At 43.7% G+C, this 20,628-nt stretch overlaps 1 protein-coding gene across 1 annotated transcript in view; it reads left to right on the forward strand.

Annotated features, from left to right (window-relative positions):
* The window catches only part of LOC311486864 (poly(rC)-binding protein 3-like), a 123,519-nt gene that overhangs the window by 99,501 nt on the left and 3,390 nt on the right, over positions 1-20,628 (forward strand). The window contains exons 6-11 of the mRNA XM_084542882.1: positions 2,816-2,932; positions 8,729-8,860; positions 9,517-9,645; positions 12,589-12,663; positions 16,964-17,035; positions 20,568-20,609. Coding sequence (XP_084399008.1) covers positions 2,816-2,932; positions 8,729-8,860; positions 9,517-9,645; positions 12,589-12,663; positions 16,964-17,035; positions 20,568-20,609 — 567 coding nt within the window. The remainder of the gene's footprint in view (positions 1-2,815; positions 2,933-8,728; positions 8,861-9,516; positions 9,646-12,588; positions 12,664-16,963; positions 17,036-20,567; positions 20,610-20,628) is intronic.

Below are 20,628 nucleotides of genomic sequence, written 5' to 3' on the forward strand. Positions count from 1 at the left end.
TTAATCTTATCTGAGAGGGAGCGTCAGTTGAAGGTGTTTAATTATTGAAACAAGTTGTGTTCAACAAAAGAAATGTGTGTAGTTATCCGTCCATTTCCATTGGTTCATGTAAAGTCAGGTTGTGGTGGCGACAGGCTAAACACGATATTCCAGACATCACTCTCCATAGCAATGTTTGATACTTCCTCATGAGGACTCCCAAGATGTTCTCAGTCCTATTGAGGTATAAAATCTTTCCAGTCTTCTCATGAATGGAAAGTTTTGTTAGTGATTCAAACACACTCTGAATAAAAGACACATGCCAGCTTGATTGGAGTTAATTAAACTGGAATTAAAGGACTCTGAGAGAACAAGGAAAATATTATTCGACTTGATGAAACAATCTAAACTCTTTGTCCAGAACTCCAGACACTATGTCTGTTGAACCACAGCCTCTGCTCATCACCTGCTAACAGCATCCCTGCCGTGGAGCATGGTGGAGGCAGCATCATGTTGTGGGGCTCCAAGGAGACTCGTCAGAACTGAGGGAAGGCTGGCCAGCCCTGGAAGGGATCGGGGTGAAGATTCAAGATTCAAGATTCAAGATTCAAGATTTCTTTATTGTCAATTTCTCAATACGTTTGCAACATACAGAAAAATCGAAAAAACTTTTCTCTCTCTTTCTCACATAATTATAAATAAAATAAAATAAAAAACCTAAATAGTCCTAAAGTGGGTGAGGTTGGCAGTGCTATGTAAACATTCTGTATATAATATAAATATAGTGAATAAAAAGAAAATAGAAATTGAAGGTGAAGGTGGCGTACAGAAGATTGCCTGACCAGGGTCGGCCAGGGGCCTGAGTCCTTCTGATTGAGACTCGAGGACTGTGTGAGGCCGGTAACAGCCCCCATTGCACCGGGGTCAGATCTTCTCGGGGTTGGGTTGTTCATGAATGCAGCCAACAGCCGGTAGTTAACTCCATCTAAGGCTAAAGAACCGGACCAGACTGATAGACGACAAGTACCTGAAGGGAAAGTTGAAAAGAAGTTTGAAGAGAGAGTTCAAAAGGATGTGAAACCGTTAAGAGGTGAACGGGTGTCGTCCGTGCAGTCTGCCTTGGGGATTTAACGCCGTGGTTCAGGGACGGATGTTTGTTGCAGGAGAATCCGCTCAGAACTAACTTTGACTTCAGGAATGTTTGTCTTTCTAAGTCTTTAAGTCTCTTTTCAGCTGACTGCGGAGTCTCGTCCACAATCATAAACCAGCACTTTAAAACCTGTTCTTTCCAAGTAGGTGGCAAATCGCATAAAAACAACAGTAGAGCTCAGGGCTATGTTTAATAGTGAAAGTACAATGTGAAGGGAACTCAAGGGATTGGGACTGAACAGCTGTGTAGCCTTAAGAAAAGCACTAATCAGTGACGCTAACTGGAAAAAAAGGCTTCAGTCTGCTAGGGAGCATAAAGATTGGACTCTGGAGCAATGGAAGAAGGTCATGTGGTCTGATGAGTCCAGATTTACCCTGTTCCAGAGTGATGGGGGCATCAGGGTAAGAAGAGAGGCAGATGAAGTGATGCACCCATCATGCCTAGTGTCTACTGTACAAGCCTGTGGGGGCAGTGCTATGATCTGGGGTTGCTGCAGTTGCTCAGGTCTAGGTTCAGCAACATTATGTGTCCAAAGAATGAGGTCAGCTGACTACCTGAATATACTGAATGACCAGGTTATTCCATCAATGGATCATATTCCAAGATGACAATGCCAGGATTCATGGGGCTCAGATTGTGAAAGAGTGGTTCAGGGGGCATGAGACATCATGTTCACACATGGATTGGTCACCACAGAGTCCAGACCTTGACCCCATTGAGAATCTTTGGGATGTGCTGGAGAATGCTTTGTGCAGTAGCCAGACTCTCTGTAATCAAAGATAAGGTCCAATGAATATTATTTCATTCTCTACTTACTCCCTTATTCCCTGATTTCTTTCTTTCCTTTATTCTCCATTTATTCTTTCTTTCTTTCATTTCTGTGTTCTTTAACTTTAAATGGAGGACAGGAGCAGGAAGGATGGATGATAAATAGGCACAGTGAAGGACAACAGGTCGTATCCATGACGTTACTAAATGAAAGAAGAGTCTCGTCTCCCTCAGGAACCTCACCCTCTAATCTTCTCACTCTTTCATTTCCTCCTCACACCTCCTCCCTCCATCCATCCTCCCGTCATCATTACTTGTCTTGATCTTCACCTTCTCCTCAAATATTTGCTCCTCCTGCCCTTCCTCCTCTCTCCATTTCCTGGATGTCAATCACGTCTTCCTCCCTCCTCCTCCTCCAATCATCTCAATCTTTTTCCCCCTTTTCATTTCCTCCTCTGCCCCCACCCCACTTTCCTGAAAACTTCAATTTACTACCTTGCTCTTCTCACCTCCTCCCTCACCTCCCCTCCTCCCTCACCTCCCTCTCTCCTCCCTCCTCCAGCCTCCTTGTAATCCCTCTCTCCTCCTGCATCACAGGTGAATCTCCTCTAAAGTGAGGACCGGTGGTGAAAGTGGTCCTCCTCCTCTTCTCCGTCTCGGCCCACGTGCCCCCTCCCCCACTAATGTGTTTTCTCTCTCCTCTGTTCCTCCCCCCTCCCGGTTCCATTAACCTCCATCTCCCCTCTCTATGTCCTCCCCCACCCCCTTCCCTCCCTTACATAATCCCCTCATCTCCTTTCATTACCTCCCAAATTGTCCCCCGGCCCACCAAAAAAAAAATATATATATTAATTTTCCCACAATCCCTCCCTCCCCCATCCTCCTCCTCCCCCTCCCTCCCCCGTTCTGGCCCCACAGAGCAGCGCGAGGATCAACATCTCGGAGGGCTCGTGTCCAGAGAGGATCATCACCATCACGGGGCCGACAGACTGTGTGTTCAGAGCCTTCACCATGATCACCTTCAAACTGGAGGAGGTACACTTCCTGTTTTCTTTCTTCCATCCCGCCACAGCACCAGGACACTGTCCACGTCTGTGGACAGTACAACCATCAGAGAACATAGAAATAACAAGCCCGTTTAATAATAAGACAAACTTCCTGAAGGTGGGAACTTAGAGCGCTGGCATGTAAAAACAGGAACTCCAAACAAAAGAGTGAACCAATGAAATGTGATCCAGAACCACTCAGAACTAAAAAAGTTAAAATAAATGTAAGGAGCAACAGAGAGGAGCTAAATTAATGAAGAAAATAAGAAAAGAGCAAAAAAGGGTTAGGGTTAGGGTTAGAGGAGGAAGAAAGTCAGTACCAGGACACGTGGAGCTGTGTCATATGCTGAGCACTCCTTTTACCTTCCTCCCACTGGGCGATGGCGGAGGTCAGGTCGTCGGATGCAGGAGGGGTGACCTGGAGGTCCTGCTGTAGATCTGATGATAGTTCCACTGAGCTCAGGCCAGATGGGATGTTGTGTCTCTGCAGGATGTTGGTCAAGTCTTCATCACAGACTTGGTTCTAAGACCAGATCTAGCAAAACCAGCAAAACTCTCCATCTGGACTGGATTATTGTACAGAAATAAAAAAAAAAACTCCTCGTCACCTGGCTAGTCCCCCAACCAATCGGAGACAATTAAAGACCGCTGTCAGTTGGAAACCTGTTGAGAGCCTAAAACAATTTTTCCACAAATAAATGTTCATAGTTTTGATTTCTGACCTGGAGAAAATACCAAAGAAGAACCAATATAGAAGTAGCTGCATCCAGGCCAGAGATACTGAGACGAGGAAGTTAAACCTGTGAATGAACGAAGGGAGGATCAGGAAGAGGAGCAAAGAGGATTAAAGAGAATGTGGAATGAGAGACATTTGGAGAAAGACGAGGACAAAGTGAGGAAAACTTTGAAAGAATCACCAGCACTGATTCTTTATGTATCCCTCAGCTGAAGTTTATGTCTGAACACAGAAAAAAAAAAAAGACAGAAACTCCTCTGGGACTGACTCATCGTTTGACTGACATGAAGATTTTTACTCAGCTTTGACCAAATCTCAACACATTTTGGGTGAAATCAATAGAAGATGTTCTTGTTGATGTCGATATAAAGACAAATCTAACAAACCTCCTGAACAAGCAGCAGCAGCAGCAGGAGCAGCGACGTTATCCAGACACATAGAACTTTATTTAAACTCAAGGACAGACTTTCAGGATGAGGTTAGGATAAAAAAAAATTCTGATAATATCGTCGTTTAAGAACTGGCTGTGGAATTAATTCCAGGCAGCTGGTATTTAAATCTCAGTAATCCTGGTGGAAGGAAACTAAATGGAGATGGAGTGTGAGGAGAAGAGTGGAAGATGGGTCACTGAAGAGATTTAAAGAGCTATGAAACGAGGCCAGAGAAAGGTTTAACAGAAAGGGTCCCATGAAAAGTTAATGAGACTGAAGACGAGAGATTATGAGAAAGAGGTGTGATTGGGAGATTAAATTAATGACTTATAATCAGAGAGGGTGAATCTGACGCTCCAAACTGCTATCATCATGGCGGATCTGGAGGTAGGAACCAAAGTGGGGAATGATGTTTCCTTCAGGTCAACGTTTGATGGAACTCTGTGTTTGAGTCACATGTCAATCAACTGGATCAGTGGCTCCCATTGGTCCAGACCATAGTCTGTATCAAGATGGACGGTGGAACAGCTCCTTTAAAGTGAAGCCAAAGCAAGTAGAGCTCCCCCTGGTGTCTGGCTTCAGTATATGTCATAAGCTCCACCCCTTCCATGTTAGTGGGCGGGACTTGGGCCAAACTAAAACACTAAACTACACGTCAATTTTTTATTTTATTTTTTCAAGGATGGTTTCTGTCATTTTAGGTAGTTAATACAATGTTGATGAATGTTCAAGTGTCAATTGTTTGGATAAGTTTAGTTTTAGTTGTTTGACGCTATAGAAGTCTGGAGGAAGTGTGGGCGGGGCATCAACATCACGGCTCCACGTGGCTCCGCCCTCAGACCGTACTGATCAGACTCTGGATCCAAACTCACAAGATGGCGCCGCCCGTATTCCCGGGAAGATAGAGTCAGTTTGACCAATGAGAAGAAGAGGAGACGTGGTGTCCATGTTTATATACAGACTATGGTTTCCAGATCAGTTCAACTTCACTCACGTCTCCAAAGGTTTATTCTCCTGTCACTGCTACAACTCTTCATCAACATTCATCGCCTCTGGTCGACACATCTCTGATCATCTCCTCCTTGTGTGAATAAACCTTTAGTGTTCATTAAGCTACCGTAGCTTAGCTTCAGCCAAGCTCTGACTTTAATGATGAATCAGTGGACACGACATTCAGCTGAGGTTGAGAAATGGTACGTTCCGCTTGGGGAGTATATTTTGGTCTGACTCTATTCTCCGACATGTTTTTACCTCTTCTGAAGATGTTTGATATGTTTGGCATGAAACCCAAGCAGCACATCACAAAGAACTCCATATCATGGTGAAGCTGATTTTCTTCTGCTGGAACCGGGCCTAGCATATCGTGACTACTGCTAGCATAATGACAGAGCTAGCTCTTCAACAAGATTAAGGTTTTTTTTCCTGTCATCACTACAACATTCATGGAAACGTTGCTGCTTTTCTCTTCCAGCGTGGATGAACATTTAGACTTCTGGTTAGGTCAAAAAGTGCACCACAGAAGAAGACAGAAGCAACTTCATTCTTGTATCACAACTAAGACTAAGACGGAGAAAACGTACAGAGGAAGCAGAAGAAAACTCAAAAGACAAATAAAAGGAATCTGGAGAAGAAGAATGTCTGATGAAAAGATCTCATTCCACATATCTTTTCTTCAGACATTCTTCTTCCGCGGCTGTCACATGAGATGGCATTGAGGAAATGCTGAGAGATAAAAGAGAAAGAAGCAGGAAATACTGAGAGGAGGAAGTTAAAGAAGTGATTTACCTGTGAATGAAGGAAGAGAGGATCAGGAAGAGGAGCAAAGAGGATTAATGAAAATGTGGAATGAGACACAGGACAGGACAAAGAGAGGAAAACCATCAAAGAACCACCAGCACTGATAGTTGTTTCATCATGTGTCCCTCAGCTGAAGTTTAAGTCTGAAAAATCTAAAACGAAACTCCTCAGAGACTCGAGCAGTGACAGAAATATCCCTGGTACCATTTCTTTGTCTCGCAGATCTCAACATTTTGGGACGAAGGAAACAAATTCAGAAAAAGAAAACGTTCCTGCACAGAAACACGCGTCCAAAATCCTCCAGAGCTTCAGCCAGTAACGGTCTCTGCATGCGTGGGACAGAGCCGGCTGTCAATTACTGTGACGAGAATACGCTCAAGGGAAAGAAACGCGTAGAAGAAGACGTGAGATGTTTGTGATGATATAAATAAATACGTTCCTGCATTCAGACCACGTTCATGTGATGGGCGGCCCGGACGAGGCCGCGCTGCTATTTACACTTCAGAAGCAACGAGGCCGCGAGTCCGGCTCCGACTAATTGATTGAACCAATCAAATTAAGACCCGGTGATTTAGGCTGTTATTTATCACCTGAGTTAATTAAAGTGTGAGAGAGAGTGGAGGGAGAAAGCTGCTGAAGGGGGGAGGCAGTATGTAATGAGAAAAAAGGGGGAGAGGAATTTAAGAAGAGCTGCTGAAGGGGAAAAAGAAGGACGCAATTAAAAAACGTGAGAGAATGATAGAAGCCTTTCTGACTAATGGACGAAGCAGAAGAGCAGTTTGAGAAGATGGAGGGGTGCCGCCTCACATTAATGTCTTCTGAACATCTGACAAAGACAAAATAAAAAATTCAGTCCACGAAAAAAAAAAAAGAAAAAGCTTTTTAACAGGTCTCCCGCCAGAAACAAAGATGGCAGCCTCCTGACACCTGCAGAGTCTGAGCCTCAACAGGAAGCTGCTGCTGCTCCATAAAGATCAGAAACCATCTGTCTGTGTCCTCAGGAAACAATCAGCCTTTTAACATCTCTGAAGCTCACTTCATGTTCAGATGTTAACAGTAGCAGGATGTCAGAGAAACGCAAAAATACAGAGCTATACTTAACCACTGTGTCGTTCTAAAATTCAGAAAAGGCACAAAGAAATGTAGTTAAGTGTTGTTCAGATTTCACCTCGTCCAGACTCAGACCTCGTTGCCTCTGACGAATCTGATGCAACAGAAATGAAACACGACATCCATTTTAATCGTGGCATTTTAAAAAAGTCTCTACAGCCTGGTCCTGATGCGTTGACCTGCAGGGTTGGAAGATGTTCGCACCAGAGTTTCTGAATGTAGAAATACGTTTCAGGAGCTTCATCAGAGGAACGAGCTGCCCCAGGACAATCAGCTGAGAATCTTATCTAGTGTCTGACTGAACGGACTCAGATCTGCTCAGTCCAAAGCTTGGGATGTAGTGTAGCAGCAGCTGTGGTGAAGGTTGATGAGGATCAGACTAAAGAATCTGAGGTTTCTTTATACCTGTGTTCAACAGGCAGGTATGGATTTTCCAATGCTTTGTCTCCTTGGAAACGTTATGTTGTTGCTGCCCATCATGAAAGCTGCCTATTCATGAGACTCCACTGAGCATAACTGAAGACGTGGAAACAGAGAGAGTGAAGGTCAGGGAGCAGATATAGTCAGTGATCAGCTTTAGATCAGACTTCACATGAAACCTCCAGCCTGGGTCATGTGATCTCCTGTTGATGCCTCAGCTCTCAGGCCTTTAAAGAACTAATCTCTCTCCTTACATCATTCTTAACCCCTTAACGCCTGAATTGATTTTTCAATTATATAAAGAAATTAATTATTTGTGTTTTTGCTCACCATTCCGACCGGTCCTACGAGAAACTTGTGCTTGCAAAACATTCCTAGGAATTTTTTGAATGTGCACAAACCGACATTGGAGCATTACATGCGTTATTACATGCGTCTGAGCGGAAACAGTGCGTCGCGAATTCGCAAAACTAGGCGTGAAGGGGTTAAATTAGACTGTTAAAGATGAGGAAGAAGATCAGCCATCCTCACTGAAAGAGAATAATCATTTCCATTATCTGTATCAGTGTTAGACCCATAACAGTTCTCTATGTAGACAAGATAGGACACTAATTAGGACTGATTGTAGGACACTAAACACAAGACAAGGTATAATATTGGCTCATTTCCCTGAATAACAATATTTCTGGTTCTATGTTTTGAGTCACTTTTATGCATCAATGTAGAAAACTTCTAGGCGCAACAACTTTTTGGTGGTAGTGTCTAAAGTCTAGAAGTTAGTGAGACAATACTGAACTGTAACCCTTCAAACATCCAAACATTGTGCCGTATAAACCTTATATTTAAATCCAGAAGACAAACATGCAGTTTGCAGAGTTACAGTTTGATGCCAAATCATTTTTCATACAAGGTCGAGTGTTAATGATGTGAAGAGACAGAAGTTGCTGCAATCTCTGTCGAGCTGAACTTCTTCCTGTTACATGTTTTTTTCTAACTCGAGTTGACTTTTGTTTAACGTTGGTTAAAAACTCTGACAGGAGATAGAACATTTATTTACTTGTTGTTGTATTTGCTGCTGTTGAAGGGAGAATGAAACCGGAGCTCGACTCCTAAATAACCCTAAATATATTCATTCAAAAGCAGAATTCTCTTTACTGCACTTGTGTCACCGACAGATGTTGGATCATAGATCAGCATCTGTTCTCCTGGAGGCGAGCTGGTGATGAACCCACACACAAGAGGACATAACTTCTAGGGACTTCATTAGTTTCTGTCTCTCTCTTCCTTTCAGGACCTGGCGGCTTTGGTCGCCAACGGCACAGTGACCAGTAAACCTCCAGTTACCCTGCGCCTGGTCATCCCGGCCAGTCAGTGCGGCTCTCTGATCGGCAAAGGTGGCTCAAAGATCAAGGAGATCAGAGAGGTGAGCCGGAACATGCTCGAGAAGCAATCACGTTAAATCTGACTCACGTAGGTAGGAATGACTCTGTCTGAGACATCGCTCCGATCCAAGAGCTAGGGTTGGGTTAGGAGGGCTTGGAGGGTTAGGTGAAGGGTTAGGGTTAGGGTTGGTCTCTTCCTCTGTGGACGTCCCTTACCAGGACAGATGTTTTCTCCCTGATCACAGTGCAGGGAATCCAAAGCTTTATAGTCTCACAGCCGTCCATCTCTGATGAGCGACTTCTATTTGGACATTTCCTGACCCGCTGCTGTCAGACTCAAACACTGTGGAATAAATGAAAAGTGTTGGTGGACGAAAGCAGCTGACGTCTTTTTTTAAAATGTAAAACACATTTGAAACAGTTTGAAATGAGACCTTGAAAACTTCCAAGCTCTGCGATCTCGCAGTTTCCATAGCAACACGAGTCAACTAACAAGAGGTCTGAAGGAGGTAAACAGTGAGGGGAATAGATTCCATATGCTTTTTGTTTAGCTGACTCCAGAGTGTTTGGTGAACACCAGCAAACTACCACCTCTGAACTGAACCCCTGTCAGACGAATCCTCCTCACTCAGACTTTTCAGCTCAGCTTAATTTTAAACTATATATATATATATATGATGATGATGTGTGTCTGCAGACGACAGGCGCCCAGGTTCAGGTGGCAGGCGACCTCCTCCCCAACTCCACAGAGAGGGAGGTCACGATATCAGGGAACCAGGACGCCATCATCCAGTGTGTTAAACTCATCTGCACTGTCATCCTCGAGGTACGTATCCTGGAGGCAGATGAGACTTTTATTTTTATTGTCACTCGAGCTTTTGACCAGCAGTGCACACAAAACACATACTGATGTTGCCATTGGTAATAAATATTCTGCACATCGTTTGTCTGTGAAGGTCATCCAGGTCGTGGTGTATCCTCCATAATAACAGCTGAAAACAAGGACAACTAGAAGTCTTCAGGTTGGGGTTTAAACGGGAACGTCTGTGGGTGGTGTCCAACAGAAACTCATATGACTAATGTCTGTTAACGACCAGATACTCATCTGTAGTCGAAGAATGTTGAAGCAACGTTAAAACCGGGTGGAATTGGCTTTTTAGTTAAGGTTTATTAATAGGGATGCACCGAATATTCGTCCACCGAAAATTTTCGTCCGAAAATGGCCCAAAAGTGACTTTTATCGCCGAAACAGGATGTTGTGATGACACAAGCAACAACCGCAGCCAGCACGGGCATGTCTGCCGTGTGGACGTATTTCAATATATAAAGTATTATATAAATATTATATAAAGACCTACTGATAGCAATTTGCAAAACGTGGTATACTGAAATTTCAAGAGGCGTGTATCTGCAAAGAATTTCTCCATGTGGGGTTTAATTTATCACCTGAGATCCAAACATCCAAGCAAGGAAGTTTCCCGGTGATGGTGCCAAAGCAGGGGTGCACAGTACGTCGATCGCGATCGACCGGTAGATCATGAAGGCAGTGCGGGTAGATTGTGCCACTGGAAAAAAAATAAATGTTTTAGATGTTAGTCTAATCATTTATCTGCTCTACTTCCAAAACAAACAGCAAGACAAACGTTCATCTTTTTGTTTTGTTTTTTTCACTTTTTATTGCGATGTGCACTTTCAGTGGCACAGCTTCAATTAAGACTACTGTCTTTCTTAAAGGGACAGCGCTATTTTTCTAAAGGTGCAGTGCACCAATTTAAAAAAATGAAAACAAACATATGTTCAGTCTAACCACACAGTGGATCGATGCTGATTTCCAGCTGCAAAAGCTTCTGCTCCATTATTATTTAACATGAGTGGAGTCAAGTTAAACATTTTATTTTGAATTTTATTTGATTTTATATTGTGCATTGCTGGCATGTGCTAAATAAATATTTTCATAATTTTGTAATTGATTTATTCTTTGAAACATTAATATTAATTTATGCAATTGCAATGCCTTGATTTTAGTGAGGTTAGTACACAGTCATAGCCATAAATGCAATGGTACTAATCGCAATAATAATTTCTTTCTGTGTTTCGGCCCCAGGTTCTTCATTTTCGGTTTTCGGCCAAGAATTTTCATTTCGGTGCATCCCTATTTATTATTATTGTGGAGCGATTAAGACAACAGAAAGCGCAGCACTAAGGTTGGACATTGGGTGTTGAATAAATCAGAGAAATTAGTAAAACAAAACTAAACTAAACATTTAGACCAAGTCCTGGTTAAAAAAGTAAAATCTCAAAAGAAAACCCTATCTCCTTAACCAAGCTCAAAACACTCCAATAAACAAACCCCAAACCTAAATGTGACTATACAAACAGAAACTAGCCAGACTGAACCAAACTATGAGTCCAGGTCTCAGGCAAACAAAACCAAGTGCTTAATTAACCAGATTGTCACAGACAAGTATTTTGGAAGTAATTTAAAAGAACAATAAGCACAGATTCACAGATTGGGCACGCCGGCAAACGACGAGCAAACTGAAGGAGCGCAACGTTTAAATGGAACCCCCAACCAATCGGTTCTTCAAGGGGCATGGCGATGAGTCTCCAGAGTCTCCAGAGTCTCCAGAGTCTCATAGACAGAAATAACAGGAGCCATAACACCAAACAACAGGAGCTACACATTAAGTCATTTAGTCGTTTCTCATATTCTCATCATAAAAAGATTAACTGAAGCCGCTTTAACGTTTTTAGTAGATATGCGGTGCACAGTGATTTTTTTATTTTTTTATATTGTGGATGCTGTGGTAGTTGCTATGACAACCAGCCTTCATCCTTTTCTAAGCCAACTTTATAATTACTCTGCGCTTCTGACATCATGTCAGGGGCTTAATTCAAGGAAGTTTGAATGCCGTCGTGTTACAGACGCGAGCGATCACACGATTCAGCCTGATTCTTCCGTTCAAGACGACACAGCTCTGCTCTGTATTAGCATCACCTCTGTGTTTGTAGGAGCTGCCGTCCACCTACGATCCAACGATCTGCAGCTCGTGGTCGTGTTCTAATTAATGGGAGGCTGCAGTCACTGGGGTGAAGCTATGTTTCGGAGATTAGAAATGAAAACAGTGAAATCAAAGGCTCCAGGAGCTCATTGGTATTCCAAGGACTTTAAACTGTCAGTGAAAGAAAGAAAGGAAATAAAAAACGCTGACCTCGGCGAAACTAATTTACTTTCAAGTGCTGCTGCTCTCTGTCAGTGTGAAGTCCCATCCCTCCATCCCTCCATCCCTCCATCCACTCTGTGTTTGATCTCTAATAAGGAATCTTTTGATCTGCTTTTGGACTGTTGTCTTCCTCCCCTCCACCCGGTGCATGCTGGGATATGATCTGACACTACATCTAGATAAGGGGGATTTAATTTTTCTGTGCAGTAAACCTGGAGACTGAAGCTCCGCCCTCATCTATAGAGGTTCTCTGGTTCTCCATGTCTTCGTAGTCGACAGTTTGCATAACCACATAAAGCCCCGCCCAAATGATGTGATTGGTCAGGAAGAGCTGAATCAGTTCCCACCAGAGAGACTCCAGAACAACTTTACAGCACAGAAGCTTTGTGGGTGGATGTCCTGACCTGGAGGTGGAGATCCCACCCCCTGCCCAGTATCTCATCTCTTTCTCAGCGTGGACATTACCGACCAGTTGGAACAAGTTGATTGTTGCTAAATATGTTCTCCATCTTTCTTTCTCCTTTTCTGTCCCTCCATCTCTGAAGTCTCCGCCGAAGGGAGCGACTATTCCATACCGACCCAGCCCGACCCCGGGAACCGTGCTGCTGGCGGGGAACCAGGTGAGCTGTCAGAGGATAATGAGAACCGTCAGGGCCGTCAGATAAGAAACACAATGAAACAGGAATTTATTCCACAACGTCAGAATAAATGAAGTAAATGAAATCAGCGATGCAGATATCCAGCGATGACAGGCGAAGGGAGACGGGTGTGATAGTTCAAGGGTGCAATAAAGGAAAAGATGGATTATGGTAGGGTATGAACAAACAGATTTATAGGTAGAGGGAAGAAGCAGGGATGAAGACATGTGATGGTGAGAGAGGTGGACGGGTTAATGGGTCGGGTAGATGGGTGCATGGAGGGGATTTAGGGAGGGAAGAAGAAATTATGGGTGGATATAGATGAGGATTGAGAAGGAGATGGATGAATGGATAAATAAGTGAGATGATGCGTCATTTATTGGTTGAAAATCCACTTAGATTTGCAATCTGAACATTTTAGAAAATGCTTTTTCACACATGCAGTCTGGACCTCACATTAACATCCGACCTGGTCAATCTGTCCCTGTGTCTCCACCTGGACTTGAGATCTGATCTCAGTTTGTCTCTGACCAATCAGTGGACTGCAGTGTTTTGTTTAAATAAAAGGTACCATCCACAGCGGAGAACCTGAAAAGAGTCCAGTCTTGTTTACCTCCATTTGGAAAGGAAAAAAATAAACAGAAAAACCTAAATTGTAAAAGTCCTCTCTTCTACATCTCTCTCCATAACATTGAGTTTGAGGATCTAATATCTGAGAACCCTCCAATCAACCAAGAGGTTCCTTCAGTTCTTCATCTGATTCTTCTAAACAGTCGTCCAAAGATTAGTCTCAGCTCACTTATTGTAAAGCAGCTTCTGGTGTTTTCTCAAGCTAAAAATGAAATACAACCCAAACCAATCCTAACACGTTCTCCTCTGTTAATGCGTGTCATCATCAGTACATTTTATAGGATTTCCTCGTTTAGACGTCGGCTGTTCCAGAAGAAATTTAAAAAAAAAAAGGTTCCTCAAAGGTTTATCTTATCCCAGAGGAAAGTCCCTGTGGTGGCTGGAGCCATGAGAAGCTGCTGTTAGACTGTCGTTAGAAACACATTTATGGTCCTTCGAGTGGTTCACTGTGTTAAAGCTCCTCTGGTTTGTTTCAGCTGTTGAGTCGCTGCTACTGTTCATCAGCTCTAGATATTAAGATACAGCTCAGTTATTGGTGTTTACTGACAGCGTGAAATAAATACAGTTAATTCTTGTACAATGATGTTTTCTTGGCGTTTGTCAGGTTTCCTAGTTAAGAAAGATGTAACCTGTGTTCTGATAATCCAGCCGAACCAGACTCTCAAACCTATGAGCGTTACTGTGGCCTCAGCTTCATAATGGCTCTACTGGTGGATTTATTCAGGATGGAAGACCTGTATTTAATAACACGTCAACTTATTAGCGTATACTGTGAAATATCTCAAGATCCAGTCGGTTCATTGGCTCTAAATTGTCTCCGGGCTACGTGTCCTTGAGTCTTTGACCCTCTGACTTTTTCTCTCCATCATCAGTTTGACCTCTTTGATGCTAAACATCAGCATTAGCATCGTCATTGTTAACAGGAAGAGACGGTCATTGATGAGTTGTAGTGATGATAGGAGGAAAAAAACCTTTAGGGACAATAAGTGGATGAAGTTTTCCTGATCTCAACCAATGGGACAAACACAGAGTTCCCCAAACGTTTACCTGAAGGAGACAACGTCCACCATGTCCAACAAACCTAAACTTTACAACTGCCCTCACAACTCACATACACTATATTACCAAAAGTATTCGCTCACCCATTCAAATGATCAGAATCAGGTGTTCTAATCACTTGGCCTGGCCCCAGGTGTATAAATTCAAGCACTCAGGCATGCAGACTGTGAAACAAGACATTTGTGAAAGAATGGGCCGCTCTCAGGAGCTCAGTGAATTCCAGCGTGGAACTGTCATAGGATGCCACTTGTGCAACAAATCCAGTCGTGAAATTTCCTCGCTCCTAAATATTCCACAGTCAACTGTCAGCTCTATTATAACAAAATGGAAGCGTTTGGGAAAAACAGCAACTCAGCCACGAAGTGGTAGGCCACGTAAAGTGACGGAGAGGGGTCAGCGGATGCTGAAGCGCATAGTGCAAAGAGGTCGCCGACTTTCTGCACAGTCAATTGCTACAGAGCTACAAACTTCATGTGACCTTCAGATTAGCCCAAGTACAGTACGCAGAGAGCTTCATGGAATGGTTTTCCATGGCCGAGCAGCTGCAGCCAAGCCACACATCACCAAGTGCAATGCAAGGCGTCGGATGCAATGGTGTAAAGCACGCCGCCACTGGCCTCTAGAGCAGTGGAGACGCGTTCTCTGGAGTGATGAATCACGCTTTTCCATCTGGCAATCTGATGGACGAGTCTGGGTTTGGAGGTTGCCAGGAGAACGGTACATTTCAGATTGCATTGTGCCAACTGTGAAATTTGGTGGAGGAGGAATTATGGTATGGGGTTGTTTTTCAGGAGCTGGGCTTGGCCCCTTAGTTCCAGTGAAAGGAACATTGAATGCTTCAGGATACCAAAACATTTTGGACAATTCCATGCTCCCAACCTTGTGGGAACAGTTTGGAGCGGGCCCCTTCCTCTTCCAACATGACTGTGCACCAGTGCACAAAGCAAGGTCCATAAAGACGTGGATGACAGAGTCTGGTGTGGATGTACTTGACTGGCCTGCACAGAGTCCTGACCTGAACCCGATAGAACACCTTTGGGATGAATTAGAGCGGAGACTGAGAGCCAGGCCTTCTCGACCAACATCAGTGTGTGACCTCACCAATGCGCTTTTGGAAGAATGGTCAAAAATTCCTATAAACACTCTCCTCAACCTTGTGGACAGTCTTCCCAGAAGAGTTGAAGCTGTAATAGCTGCAAAAGGTGGACCGACATCATATTGAATTCTATGAGTTAGGAATGGGATGGCACTTCAGTTCATAGAATGAGTAAAGGCAGGTGAGCGAATACTTTTGGTAATATAGTGTATGTCCAAACAGTGATGCCCGTGTCTGACATCACGAGGTTTTCACGTTTAGTTTTACTTACATCCAAAGCTAAAGTTCAGTCTGCGGATCAGCTCGTTACAGAGACAGGCCTGGATCTAACGGCGTCATAGCCGGTCGCTCTGTCCAAACACACGCTAGACATATTCTTAAGTTCTGCTTGTTTCACCGGGAAATATACAAGAGGGTTACCTTGGCAACCAGAGCCTGGGACGTCCACTAGAGACCAACTGTCAAACTACAAAGAGATGGACGAGCAGAGAATCACTTATAGCTTGGCTCTGACTACATACAGCCTCCAAGAGCTGCGAAAATCCCCTTCAATGGAAATGTAACCTCAGTAGAAATGGAGACGTAATTTATTTCATGTCGTGCAAAAGAGTTATCTGTAATATCCTGACCTAGTTTAGCCTGAGTTAGCACGTTCTGCTCAGTGTTAAAACTTTAACAGTTTGTCAGCGCAGGTCTTTAGCTCTGAGAAGTTTTAGAGGGACGGAAACTCTGACGCTTAATTGGTTGAATCCTCGCCGTGTGCACTCAGCCTTGACGCCGCATCAGAGCTCAGGTTGTCATCCGGTCAGCCCGAGACATGGATGATTTTCCCAAGGAGGGTGGCGCCCCTCAGATCCGTCTGTGCTCGGTCACACATCGCCAGGCTGTAACGGAGACTGTTTGGAGATTGACTCGGACGTGTCTCTGCGTCGCCGTCAAGGGCACTTGGTTATTTATGGAGGAACACGGCGAAGCTCTGAGGTGTTGCTGCAGTTAGCAGGGGATGTGTATCTGCTCTGCTCGTATTTCAGGAATCAAATCTGACACCACCAGAACCTTCAATAAATAAACTCTTCACAGTGTCGTCATCAATAATGCTGCTGGTTTAGAATCAAATGTTAAAATCTGGTTCTTATCTTAAATCTGAACTTTAAATGATGAGATTTCCCAGCATGCATCAGAAACCAATGACTGAAACTTGAAGCTCTGCATCTTTAATACATGTTAAGATAAGTTCTGGTTGTTTGACATTCAGACTCAGCTCATGTTCAACCATTTTATTTTTTATTTGAGTTAAAACTTAATATATTCTGTTTCAGTTTACATTTTCACATCTCTCAGAAAAGCTCTGAAGCTCAGATCCGTTGAGTCCTGGTCCTGATGTTTAGAGCTTGTTGCGTTGCCTTGAGTTTGTGTAATGATGGTGACCAGGTTTAACCAGTTCAGAGCACTAACTCTCAGCGTTGACTCTGCTTGTGTCTCCCTCGCCGGCTGAAGGTGTTCGAGGCGTCAGACTTTGGTTCTCACCCCCTGTTCTCGGTGGCTCAGGGAGGAGTCGACCTGCAGCAAGTGAGTATGGACGTAGGGGAGGGGGGTGGAGGACAAGGGCGGGGTCTCACTGGTGTAGCCAATCATCACTCACCTCATCCTGCAAGATGTTTCTAGTAGCTTTTCAGACGTTATGTTAACATCCAAGACCAGTGTTCACACCTGGACCTGTTTAACCTGGACGCTAGAGACCAGATCAGTGTTCACACCTGGACCTGTTTAACCTGGACTCTAGAGACCAGATCAGTGTTCACACCTGGACCTGTTTAACCTGGACTCTAGAGACCAGATCAGTGTTCACACCTGGTCCTGTTTAACCTGGACACCAGAGACCAGATCAGTGTTCACACCTGGACCTGTTTAACCTGGACACCAGAGACCAGATCAGTGTTCACACCTGGACCTGTTTAAGCTGGACTCTAGAGACCAGATCAGTGTTCACACCTGGACCTGTTTAACCTGGACTCTAGAGACCAGATCAGTGTTCACACCTGGACCTGTTTATCCAGGTCAAGCTCACCAACAGTTTGTCTTTATCTAATTTTGGCAGAAATGCCTCGATGTGTTCAGATAAACGACCTGGATTCAGTCCCGCTGCTGTTACCCTGTGATCAGGGTCAGAGCGGTCAAGGATCCCAGATTAACGCCTCTGCACAGGCGGCCTCGATAACATGAATCCTCTTTTTCTCATAAAAGCTGCAATCACAGCTGCATGGTGACCAAGGCTGAGTGAAGACCGAGGCCACAAGGAAAACGCTGAGACAGAAAGAAACTTTGAGGGGGGAGGGCAAGGTGACGAATAGAAAGTGTAAAAGGAGAAATATAGAGATAAGATAAGAAATAAGAGTTTAATAGCAGAGACACACCCAACACCTCAACATATCTGCTGAGGATTTTCAACTTGCTCTTTGGTCTGAAGAACGAAAGGAACAGATTTGTTTCTTGTCCTAAAATAGAGATCCATCTTCAGCTGAAACTCGACTGGTCTCTTTTATGAGTTCAAATTAGGAATCTACGATCAACTACATGACAGCCATTAATGCCAGAAACAGCCTTTGAAGTATTCCCTGAAGTAAAAGTACTTATACAACATTATATGAATATGAAAGTAATAATCAGGAAAATGTACTTTAACTTTTAAAAGTAATGTAACCTTTTGGGTCATTTCTAGTTTTACGTTGCACACAAATCATCCGTTCTATAATTTCTCAGTTCTTAAAAACAAAGCTGGAACAAATTCATGTGGACTTGTTGTGTTTCTAGCAGATGTTTCCTCCTAGTGTTCATCTCTAAATGACTCATAGTCTAGTCATGTGACCTGAAGGTAATGATACTCACCTAAACCTGGACCGGGACCTAAACCTGGACCTGGACCTGGCCCATCCCCGTTCACAAACCCAGTAACATGCTGCAGTCTGGTAACACTTCTTTGTATCTCTGCATCAACCCTCAGCTGATCAGAGATCAACTGTTTCCATGGAGACCAAAATATGTTCACATCTAAACATCAGTGACTGTAAAGTTTACTGATGAAGAGGAGCATCACGTCTAGTGGAAATGGAACAGAAGAAGAAGAAGAAAGAGGGGTAGGACAAGCAGAAAAAGGACAAGAAGGAGGAGGAGGATGAGGAGGAACATAAGGAGCAGATGGAAGAGAAGTAGAAGAAGAAGGAGATCATGAAGAATGAGGAAGAGGAAAATGATGAGGAGAAGAAGAAGAAAAAGAAGAAGAAGAGGAAGGAAGCTGAAGAGGGGGGGAGGAGGAGATGAGGAAGAATGAGGAAGAAGAAGAAGAAGGACTAGTAGTAGTATGTACTCCTCCATCTCCTCCTCCATGTCCTCCTCCATGTCCTCCTCCTCCATGTCCTCCTCCATGTCCTCCTCCTCCATGTCCTCCTCCATGTCCTCCTCCGACATTGTCCTGAATGTGTAGAGTCTTAGAAGATGACCAAGATGTCTCCACGTCTCCATCATCTCTGTCCACATTGATTCCATCTTGGTTCATCTTGTTCTACTACCTCATTGTTTCTGTCCGTCCTGGAAACTCCTCAACCTGATGATGATTAGTAAAGGTTACCATGGTTACTACCACCACCAGAACATCTACACCTCATCCATCAGGAGGATCTGAATGGTAGAAGAAGAAGTGATAAACAGAAAGACGAGTGGAGCTCATGATGTAAAAGTTCCTCTTTCATTGACAGAAGACGTCGTGGACAGAGTTAAGAGTCTGTGTGAGATTAATGTTTTTAATTTGTTATTAGTCTCACAGCCACGCAGAGAGGGAGACGGGGGGGGGCAGGATTCATGAGACGTTTCTGCTAAAATCATTCCATCACGTCGTTTTCTTCCTGCTGACAGATTCATCTGCAGCTGTCAAACGGCCGCGATAATCTTTATTTCCAGATTACAGCTGTGAGGATTTCATGTCGCGATCACACATTTAAAAGGCGGCTGACGTTAAGAGGGCAGAGAGGGAATTAACGCTTCCTGTTTACACTCAGAGATCCGTCCAGTAGCTCAGTCTGATGAATCACTCTGCACCGGCTGGTAGTTGGGTCCGTGTACTTCCTGGTATTACAAGTCTGGTTTTAGACTCTAAAATAACTGATTGATTTTAAAAGTTAAACAGGTAAATTTACCTTTTGTCTTTTAATCATTGCAAGAAGGAAACAGACAGAGAAGTAAAGGACAAACCTGATTATTTGATTCATATAAAACTAGAACTTTTTGTCAGTGAAGAAGAAGAAGTTGAATTAAATGAAATGTGCAGGAGACACTCTGCCGTCTGCGTCTCACTCTAATATGACTATTTATCCAGTGGTCTTTGTGTCGGGACATGGACGGTCTGATCCGTGAGGACGGTGAAGACGTTTAGGTTCAGATCCAGGAGAAGCATTAAACCACGACGCCTCAGCGTTTCCTCCCAGAGTCGACATCAGGAGTCAAACGTTCAGCTGCAGCGAGGAGAGAAAATCTGAAAAGTGTCGGGAGACACTGATGAACAAAATATCTCCTCTGTCTCTCCGTGAAGTTCACTCAGGAAAATCCTAAAGTCCTGATCCTGCAGAGATTAAAACAGAGACAGGACGCTGACGGACTGAAAGATGAACTAGTAACAAAAATACCCACTTCATCGCTTCAATAACAGCAACAGCATAAATGATATTTTTAACGTAACTTTTTCAACATTAGCAAAAAAAGAAACAACAACTAGAACCTCCATGAAGGTGGCCATTTTGGAAATGGCTGCCAAAAGCTAGTGACTGCAGAGCCTGGATAAATCCACCAGGGGGCAGATGACAACAGTCAAATAGGTTTTTTATGTAGTATTAATAATGAGTATGGTGAGTATTACTGAGGTGTCAGAAACTCAAAAAAATGAAAACAAGCCCCGCCCAAATGGTCTGATTGGCCCGGCAGATCTTTCCTGGAGCGGAATCAGTTCCCAATAAGTTGTTCTGGTTTCCATGGCAGCAGCATCAACATCCTCTATGTAGCCTGAGAGACAGAATCCAGGTCACAATCTAAATATGTTCTTATTCTGTTTCAGACGTACGCTGTCCAGGGTCATTACGGCATTCCACACACAGAGGTACCTGTTGGAAATGTTC

Source organism: Chelon labrosus (genome assembly GCF_963514085.1).
Source record: "Chelon labrosus genome assembly, chromosome: 4".
NCBI classification, from domain to species: Eukaryota; Metazoa; Chordata; class Actinopteri; order Mugiliformes; family Mugilidae; genus Chelon; species Chelon labrosus.